This window comes from Brassica napus, chromosome C7, assembly GCF_020379485.1.
Source record: "Brassica napus cultivar Da-Ae chromosome C7, Da-Ae, whole genome shotgun sequence".
NCBI lineage: Eukaryota > Viridiplantae > Streptophyta > Magnoliopsida > Brassicales > Brassicaceae > Brassica > Brassica napus.
The window spans coordinates 5,640,498-5,650,692 of record NC_063450.1 but is presented as its reverse complement, the minus strand read 5'-3'; the positions used below and the strand labels follow the sequence as shown (position 1 = coordinate 5,650,692).

Genomic DNA, 10,195 nt, shown 5'->3' with positions numbered 1-10,195 from the left:
CCTCCTTTCCTCAGGGAAATGGAAAACTTCCGATAAGGATAACCTTCCATATTTCCGAATATGGAAGAGTTTAACCTACTCCAACCGACTGAGGCCCGCCTTAGGAAGACTATATAAGGGGAACCCAAACCCTAAAGCAAGGGATCGACACTTCAAGACTTCGAGACTAGGGCTAGACGGCTAGAATTGAGGTTCTTACTCAAATCATTGTAATCCTAGTTTGTCTACTCAATAAAACGTCTCTTCAAGTCTTTATTTCTACTACATCTCTCAAAATCAATACAAACACCAGCCTTGTCCATCGTTCTGTGGTACTCAAAAAGATCCTACACAAAAATCCCCTAACAAGTTTGGCGCTAGAAGGAGGGGAGTAATCTAAACTACGTGATAATGGCGGTGGACGAGCACGACGAGCTACCTGAAGCTACCCAGAGAGAGAGAGGTTGAACTCCAAAGACAAATCGATGACCTGCAAGGTCAAGTAACCGGGTTACATAGAGCTCGGAAGAGACCAATCCCGAGTTGTCCTCGGAGTTTCAGATCTTGAAGGAAAAACTCAACGAACACTCCAAGCAACTGGAGCAGAGCGCCGAGAAGCTCAGCCAGCTCGAATCGGAGAATCTTACCCTCCGAGACGAGAACCAAGCCCTTAACGCAGCGAGCAACAAGAAGCATCGATTCCGGACTCAGGTTCGCCCTATGCCGCCTCTGGAAACACCTAACTCCAGGACAGGCGTGAGTCTCCCGACTGTGGCGCCGCGAGGAGAAGCATCTACGCGAGAAAAGGTCAACGACGCTCAGACCTATGACGGGGATGACAGCGACTCGGAGCCCGAGCCTGAAGACGGAGCAACAAGAGCGGAGTCTCCTATGATCGCTCACCTTCACCAGATGTTCTCTGATAGGCTCGACGCCATGCAATCCATGGTGGAGAGACTCCCAGGGGTAGCTCCCCCCATACGGAAGAGCAACCCCGATTCCTACGCGATACTCTCTTCACGTATGAGATCACCTTGATCGAGATGCCCATGAAGTTCTCTTTCTCCAGCATAAAGGCGTATAACGGCACCACTGATCTGGACGACCACGTCGCCCAATACAGACAGAGGATGCTCGCCGTAGCACTCCCAAAAGGGTCACGCGAAGCTACCATGTGCAAAGGTTTCGGCTCCACTCTGACCGGACCTGCTCTGCAATGGTATATCAACTTACCCTCCAGGTCCATAGCTTCCTTCGCGGTTCTCAGCGACAAGTTTGTGGAGCAATTCACCAGCAGCAGGGACCTAGAGAAAACCTCCGACAGTCTCTACGAAATCCTCCAGCACCGAGCAGAACCCCTGAGAGGCTACATAGCTCGCTTCAATCAAGAAAATGTGGCTATCCCCGAATGCAGTATCCCCACTGCTATCTCTACTTTCAAGAGGGGTCTGCTCCCCGACGGTGACCTCTACAAGGAGCTGACCAAATACCAGTGCAAAACCATGGAAGACATCCTATCTCGAGCCTGGGCGCTGGTCAAATGGGAGGAAGACGTCGCCAGCCGTGTCAAGGCGAAACAAAAGCAAGATTCCAAGACGACCAGACCAGACCGAACCGAGCGGGACGAGAAACCCTCTCAAAGACCAGCTAGGGACTCCGGGAATCGAAACCGGGGCAGGTACCAAAACCGGCCAATCGAGAAGGCAGAAGGGATGGCAGTGTCCACGTGGCCAGACATCTCTCACCTCTCCGTCTCAAGGCCGGAGCGTATCAATGTTCTGAAGCAGATGGGCCAGCAGGTCAAGTGGCCTCAGAAGATGAAAGCCCCCGACTCTTTCTGGAACCCTGGCTTCTGGTGCGACTTCCACCGAGACCACGGTCACAAAACGGAGGACTGCGTCGCACTAAAGATCGAGGTCAACGAGCTGCTTAGGAAAGGGCACCTCAGGGAGTTCTTTTCCGAGAAGGCCAAGAGCCATCTAAGCAAGGAGACAACGGGTAAGCCCACTGAAGCTGCTCCCGTCTCGCCACCGTGACAGGACTGAGTGATCCATGTCATCTCGGGGGATTCGGAAATCAGCGGCATAAGCCATGCAGCCACGAAGAAAGGCACCTGGAACGCCAAGCACGGCATAGAGGCAGCTAAGCCAAAACGCCTGCTCCTAGGAACGGACGAGATAAGTTTAACGGCCAAGGAGCAGGAGAAAGTCCTCACTCCTCACCACGACACCCTGGTTATCTCGCTCACTATAGCGAACTGCCTGGTAAAAAGGATACTGGTAGATAAGGGAAGCTCAGGCAACATCATCTTCAAGGCCGCATATAAGGATCTGGGGCTGGAGGAAGGCGCTCTAACTCGGAGGATAACCCCCCTTATAGGATTCAACGGGGAGGTCAAACAAACCGCTGGGGAGGTAACCCTCCCCGTATATGCCGAAGGAGTCAACATGTCAACCAAGTTCCTCGTGGTAGATTGCGATTCGTCCTACAACATAATCTTAGGATGGCTCTGGATCCACGGAATGGGGGCCGTCCCCTCGACTCTTCACCAAATGGTGAAGTTCGCTACGTGCTGGGGCATAAAGGCGATCAGAGGGGATCAAGAATATTCCTGCTCCTGCTATCAGACCACTCTGAAGGAGAAGACCAAGGTCTTATAGCAATTACAGAGCAAACCTCCGGCTCATCACACCGAGGAACCGGAGGTAGAAGAAATGGATGAGGTGCCATTAACCGAAGGAGATCAGACCCGGCATCTCAGGGTCGGTTCCAAGCTAACCGAAGGATTGAGAAGAAGGCTGATAGACTTCCTCAGATCCAACTCCGACTGCTTCGCTTGGTCCCACGCAGATATGCTTGGGATCGATCCAGAGATCATCATGCATAAGCTGCAGGTGGACCCCCTACATAAACCCGTCAGACAAAAGAGACGGAAGTTTGCCCCTGAGAGAGATGCGATCATCAACGATGAAGTCAAGAGCCTGCTCGACGCGGGGTTCATTCGTGAGGTGCAGTACCCAGAGTGGCTAGCCAACGTCGTCGTAGTCAACAAAAAGAACGGGAAGTGGAGAGTCTACATTGACTCCACGGACCTCAACAAGTCCTGCCCAAAGGACCCCTTCCCGCTACCTCATATCGACAAGCTGGTGGACGCCACCGCGGGGCACCAGCTGATGAGCTTCATGGATGCGTTTTCCAGCTACAATCAGATACATATGCATCCGGAAGAACAGGAGAAAACATCCTTCATGACGTCCAGAGGGATCTACTGCTATAAGGTTATGCACTTCGGCCTAAAGAACGCGGGATTGACCTATCAACGGCTGGTGAACATGATGTTCGCGGACCAAATCAGGAAAACCATGGAGGTCTACATCGACGACATGCTGGTTAAATCCCTGGAAGCGGAAGACCACATATCTCACCTGCAGCAAGCCTTCTCCACCCTCAGGAAATATAACATGAAGCCCAGCCCGGCTAAATGCTCATTTGGGGTCAGTTCTCGCAAGTTCCTCGGGTACATCGTAACCCACTGGGGCATCGAAGCCAACCCGGAGCAGTTCAGGGCCATTCATTCAATCCCTTCCCCGAAGAACGTTAAGGAGGTTCAAAAGCTAACGGGAAGGATGGCAGCCTTGAGCAGATTCATCTCCAGACTCTCCGACAAATCTCACGCCTTTATCGGAACTATCAAGAATCTGAAGGATTTCCAGTGGACGGGAGAATGTGAATCCGCTCTCCAAGAGCTAAAATCGTATCTTACCACTCCTCCTCTCCTGTCCAAGCCACTACTCGGTGAAGTCCTGCTGCTATATCTAGCAGTCTCCGAACACGCCGTGAGCGCCATCTTAGTTCACGAGGAGGGAAAAAAGTAGTTACCAATCTACTATGTAAGCAAGGCCCTCCTAGACGCGGAGACCCGATACAACCACCTCGAAAAGCTGGCCTTAGCCCTGATAGTCGCCGCTCGCAAGCTCCGACCCTACTTCCAGGCTCATCCAATCGTGGTTGTTACCTCCTTCCCTTTAAAGTTGGTCCTCCACAAACCAGAAGTCTCCGGACGCCTAGCCAAATGCGCCGCAGAACTAGGGGAGTACGACGTAATATTTCGACCCGCCATGGCTATAAAGTCACAGGTCCTAGCAGACTTCGTGGCTGAATTCTCCCCTGCCTTGCTCCCAGCTCTGGAGCAGGAGATACGCCTCCAAGGCAAAATTAAAGAAGAAAGAGAATGGATCCTACACGTTGATTGATCCAGCAACGTCAGAGGAGCTGGAGTAGGGATAGTGCTTACCTCGCCAACAGGGAATACAGCCTCAAGGGCTGTGAGAAGCAACTTCAAAGCAACCAACAACGAAAGCGAGTATGAGGCCCTAATTGCCGGCCTAAACCTCGCTCACCAAATGGGGGCAGAGAACATCCAGGTCTTCGGTGACTCCCAACTAATAATTAACCAGGTACAGGGGGAGTATCAAGCAAAAGACGATAGCATGATCCAGTATCTGGCGGTCGCTCAGCGACTAATCAAGAAGTTCAAGAGCTGCAAACTCACTCAAATCCCCCGGGAACAGAACTCACAAGCCGATACCCTGGCTAATCTAGGGTCCACTCTTGAAACGAGTAGCCAAATGAATATCCCTCTGCTCGTGCTTCAATGGCCAGCAACCCTAGAGGAACCCCCATCAGAGGAGGTCTTCCCTGTCGAAGAAGGCGAAACCTGGATGAGAATGAGCAACTCCGGTTGACTTGAGTGCTCAGGTTATTCCCCGATTTCGATGACGAAATCGAGCAATAAGGGACAAACTGTTGGGGAAAAATACTAAGGTATTGAATTCCTCCAGACCCCAGGCAGGACACCGGCCTCTGGGTCCCCTCTTGAAGGAACCCCGGTTCCTAGGATACCCGTTAGAAGGAACCCCGGTTCCCCGCTGTGGAGTTTTCCGGGTCCGGTCCCCGGATCGCCCCCCTTTCTCCGGGAAATGGAAAACTTCCGATAAGGAGAATCCTCCATATTTCCGAATATGGAAGAGTTTAACCTACTCCAACCGACTGAGGCCCGCCTTAGGAAGACTATATAAGGGGAACCCAAACCCTAAAGCAAGGGATCGACACTTCAAGACTTGAAGACTAGGGCTAGACGGCTAGAATTAGGGTTCTTACTTATGGGAACCGAAATTCGCACTGTCGATTTACGTTTAAATTAGGAAACTAGGAAAACCCTAATTTCCCAGAGGTCCCGGATCTCTACGAGAGCCAACGGCAAGTGACCAAATATATGCGTAAATCATGAAGATATAACAAACGAGTTTAGAGAAAACAGTAGATCATATTTCGAGTCCGCGTGAGAGCGTTGTAATCATTACAAGAGATCATAAAAGCTTTGGCCGCAAAGGCTGTCAGCGAGTTACCTAATTCTAGCGGCCTAAAAGCTCAAACCTAGTTGACTCGTAACTCGATAACAAAAGACGAAGAAAATACAGAAAAGGTTTTTGATTGATTTCGGACTGAACCTTATGAAAGGCTGCCTACGTACCCCTTTCGAGGATCAAGCCGAACGTAGTTCAAGAGTGAACCAAGAGATCGAACTGCTTGTGCACGTTTGTCTGGTAATCGGATGCCAGTCATGGAAACAGAGCATGTCGAGAATAATGCTTCAGAGTTTCTAAGTGCCGAGAGTTCTTAGTCTAAAAAGTTGTTTTTTTTTTGCCTCTCGCCTAGGACTCCTTATATACTCGCTCCTAGGTTGGTTTACGCTTTTCTCCTTCTGCCCTTAAGCCGTCATAGCCTAAAAATGGAGATATTCCATTTTTCCCGATCTTCGTAATTATCTTCAAAATTTCCTATTTATCTGCGGAAACTTGACATTTATCTTTCCTTGCGAACCAAGCGTAAACCGTCCCACGGTTTACGGGCTGCTGGTTAAGAAATCGTAAGGTCGGCTTCGAGTCATGCCTTAGGTCCCTTTGGGCCGTCTTTCGACTTGAAGCGTTTATTACGACTTCTTTCGATAAAAATGAACTTTCCGCGGTTTTTATCGTAAAGTTTGATTGATGACTTCGAATGACGGAAAACATGAAATGGGTTCACTACGGTCTTCGGGAGACAGCATTGAAGGGTAGATGAGAATGCATGGATTCGTGTTGTATCGACGTTTCGAAAGAGCTCGGTCGCTACGTAGCGACCGAACGGAATGTTACGTAGCGACCGAGCTTGGCTCGAGCTCGGTCGTGACGTAGTGACCGAGCGGGACGGACGCTCGGTCGCTATGTAGCGATCGAACGGAATGTTACGTAGCGACCGAGCGGGACGGACGCTCGGTCGCTTCATAGCGACCGAGCTTGGCTCGAGCTCGGGCACTACGTAGCAACCGAGCGGGACGGACGCTCGGTCGCTACGTAGCGACTGAGCTTGGCTTGAGCTCGGTCACTACGTAGCGACCGAGCGGGACGTGTGCTCGGTCGCTACGTAGCGACAGAGCTTGGCTCGAGCTCGGTCGCTACATAGTGATAGAGTTTGGCTCGAGCTCGGTCGCTATGTAGCGACCGAGCGGGACGTGTGCTTGGTCGCTACGTGGCGACCGAGCTTGGCTCGAGCTCGGTCGCTACGTAGCGATCGTGCGACCTTTTTCGGGTATTTCTCTGATGTCTCGTGTTTCTTCCGCGGGGCTCTTCGTAAGAATAAATCTTTTCCGAATATTTATTTTTCGTAAAAACGTTCATGCCGACTTTTACGGACTTTCAGACATTGATTCCGCCGTGACAGATTTTGACCCCAACAGTTAGCCCCCCAGCTTGTTAGAACCATGAGCTTCTAGCGTGAGGTTCTAGCGAGTGGCTTGGCAAGTTAGGCAAGTTAGCTGAGTTAGGCGGAATTTATGGTCGAAAAGGTATGTGTTAAGTGGTCTTCTTGCTCTTTTAAAAGTAGAACGCGATAAGATTGGGGATGCGCCTTATGACGGCTGCCTACGTACCCTTGTTGAAGGGATCAAGCCTTTCGTACTTCGTCTTGGAGTTAAGGTTTGTATGACTAGTTTTCCAGCGAGACCTTTACGGTCTGGTTTTTATGTAGAGGTTATCAGGCGTATTGCTGCCGACGGCATTTTATATGGGTGTAGAAGGAAGACTACGAGTTGTCATCTCGTAATCTAACTCTGTGTGAACTGCTATATCTGTGATCTGTTTCGAGAGTTTTCCGCAGTGTGTAAACTTGCGGTATTTCTGAAGACGCTCGAATATTGGGAAAGAGACAAATTTTGGGATCTCGTATCAAGGTTTATGATAATATGCCTAGAGATGTTAGAGACCAGTGCGCTGGGTTTAGGGCAAGACCTAGGTTTACTCCTGGTTTTAGAGGGTGCGATGACTAATTCGACTTACGGTTCATCCTGATTCCATACCAATTTAAAGTCCGCGATAGGTTCTCGGCTTATACGACTTGTATGGTTGGAACCGAGCATCTCTCCAAGGACAATTTTTAAGCCTCCTGGAAGTGCTGACCAAAAATTTTGGGTTTCTTTTATAGCGCTATTATCCTTGTGTCGGATGTACGAAAGTCATCTCTACGAGATAGCTAAGTCTGTTTAGGACGTTAAGAGTTTGTTGTGAACAGCAACAAACTTAATGGTTAAAATTACCGTTCCGAGTCTTCGCGAAGGATATGTTTTGAGAAGATGTTAGTGCGTATGACTGTCTGTTCTTCCAAGAAAGTGTTTTTATCGAGGAAGGAAATTTCGTCGAAGAACGAATCTTCAGGCGTCTGCGACGTCTCGCGATGCTTAAGATTTGTTATTCTTTCGTATGCCGCGTTTCGTGCTTGAAATGTTCGCGGGCTTGAAGATGTTTCGCGATGTTGCAAGGGATTAGTCTTAGCCCTGCGTTTGGGAAACATTCTGGTTTGACTACGGATGTTCGCAGCCAGAATTATTGTTCCTGTTTGGATTTGATTTGCGATCGAGGAGTTAGGACCAAGGGGTCGCGTAAATTTGTCCCCGGAAAGAGGCATCCTCGTATACCGTGCTTTGTGTGGTGTTGGCCTTTTTAGATTTCTTTCGTGTCTATTTGAGGATGTTCCGTATAGCTACACGAGCTTTGTTACGAGTTTTCCTCATATGCCGCATTTTACGAGTAAAACATAGCGGGCTAAAAGTAAATCGTAGTTTATGGAACTTGGTCAATTTTTGACAAGTGGAACCTTTCCGTTAACTGTTTGGTTGTTAGGACTGAGTTTTGTTATGACGAATTTACCGTATGATTCCCGTTTTTGGGTGGTACGATAATTGTTTGTGTAATCGTTACTTGGCGTTTCAAGACAAATTCCGGATTACCGTTTAGCCGTAAATTTATTGGAGCGGTGGTCGCTCAATTGTTTTGGCTTTGCATGAAGGCTGTGCTCAGCTTTATAGCTAAGGACGTTGTTGCCAAAGGATTAGACCATGACACTTTCGTGCTGTCAATAAGGTCAAGTCGGTTAGAATCGTCCTTAAAGGGGATGCTGTAACCTTTATTCGGCTTCAAAGGAAAGGCGTAATTGGGCGAGTGACGAATGGCATTTATCGAGATTGATAGGCCGAGTATGCCCATGGTGGTAGAAAACGTTTTTCCACTTTAGGGTTAATTTATACGATGAAAGTTTCGTATAATGTTTCCTTTATTCGTTTGGAAGTTGTTTCCTTTGTTTCCGAGGGAGATAAAGCCTAAGAAGCTCGATACAGAGCCCGTGCGGAGTCAGTTGCGGGGTGATTTCCTGCTCGGACGTGACCAAGCGGAATGAGAGCGGATGCCAGTGAGTCGCGGGGCTAAAGAATGAGACCTTTCAGATCGTGGTGCGAGGAAGTAAAGTTTATATTGGTCGTCCAATGTCAGATCATACATCTTGGTTTTTTGCTATAAGGAAAGTACTTTTTCGTAAAACCTGTTACGTTTACTTTCGAAAGTTACTTCGTATGACATGATCTGATTATACGAAGGATTTTTTTGCGTAAGTAACGGGCGACCGGTTTTTACGAATTTATTAAATTGACGCGACATATGGAGATGTCAAAATAACGATGTTTCCGCAGATTTTTGAGAAACGTTTTCGCTTTTGTTTTTATTTTTCGGTGAAAGTTTCTCTGAGTCACTCATGGATTTTTACCAAAGGTTATTTCACCGAGATCTAGTCACGAAACGTTTTTGCAGGTTTCTTGAATGAATCAGTTAAACAGCGATAGACTTAGTCGACGAGCGGGGAGGACGTGTTCTCTTTGTCGTATTTTCTGTTACTTTTGTTCTTGATTTTGCTTTGTCGCAAATGTTTTTGATGTTTTTCCGTGAGTCGGTTGGTTCAATGGAAAATGAGAGTGATGCTTTGATGCCTGAAGATTTCTTGTATAATGATTCTTATACAAAACTCGTTTTATCAAATCGGAAAAGATCTTCATGCTTTCAGCAAATCATCGACTTTCATTCTGAAGTTTGGCAGAGGTTTTCTAAACGAATGATTGCGATGATATATGCTGTATAGTCTTTGAGAATTTTTCCAACATGGTTTGGATCAGTTCCTAGCGTTTAGACGAATCTCAGACTGTCGTTTGCTTTTAGGATGATCTTGACGCGACATCGCGTGAATATTTTTCCGCATATTTCTACGAGAGTTTGCTTTGTAGGAAGCGTTTTCTTGTCGAAAGAGTTTTCTTGATCTTGACGAGACATCGCATTGTTTGAATATGTTTTTGAAGTATGGGAGTATACGAGTATAGTATACGCACCTACTCCGTCCCTTTTTTCTCGAGGAATAGAATGATCGACAGTCCGAGTCGGTTTGAAGACGACGCTTGGACTGTGATTTGGTTGTTTCCAGGTTGAAGACTTGGAATATGTCGGTTCCGAGAGAATTGCCAGACACGAATCGGTTTTAAGATGACGTTCATGTCTCTAGTTTTTTCTCTCCTTAGGAAGCGAGCTTGATATGCGTGGCGATCGTTTCTCGATTTTTGGAGAGTTTAGATCGGTTTGCAAGATCTTGACGAACAGTTATGGGACCATATATCGAGACAGGAAAAATCACCTAAGACTTAGTTCGCTATACTATCCACCTAGGTTTTACGTTCCCTAAAGTTCTATGGCAGTCTCAAAGGCGTTTTTATTTCTTAGTAATTTCCTACGAAAACTCAAAGTGTCATTTCAAAAATTTCAAGTCGCAAATACCTTAGTTCTCTCGAAGATGCAATTTTGTCTCT

General features: G+C 47.8%; 1 protein-coding gene across 1 annotated transcript; it reads left to right on the top strand.

Moving 5' to 3' along the window:
- The first annotated feature begins 1,022 nt into the window (after positions 1–1,022).
- Positions 1,023–2,639, top strand: LOC106432742. Its single transcript, XM_048763922.1, has 2 exons — positions 1,023–2,011; positions 2,060–2,639. Exons 1-2 carry the CDS (start codon positions 1,023–1,025, stop codon positions 2,637–2,639), a joined length of 1,569 nt encoding a protein of 522 aa, XP_048619879.1.
- Positions 2,640–10,195: the final 7,556 nt, after the last annotated feature.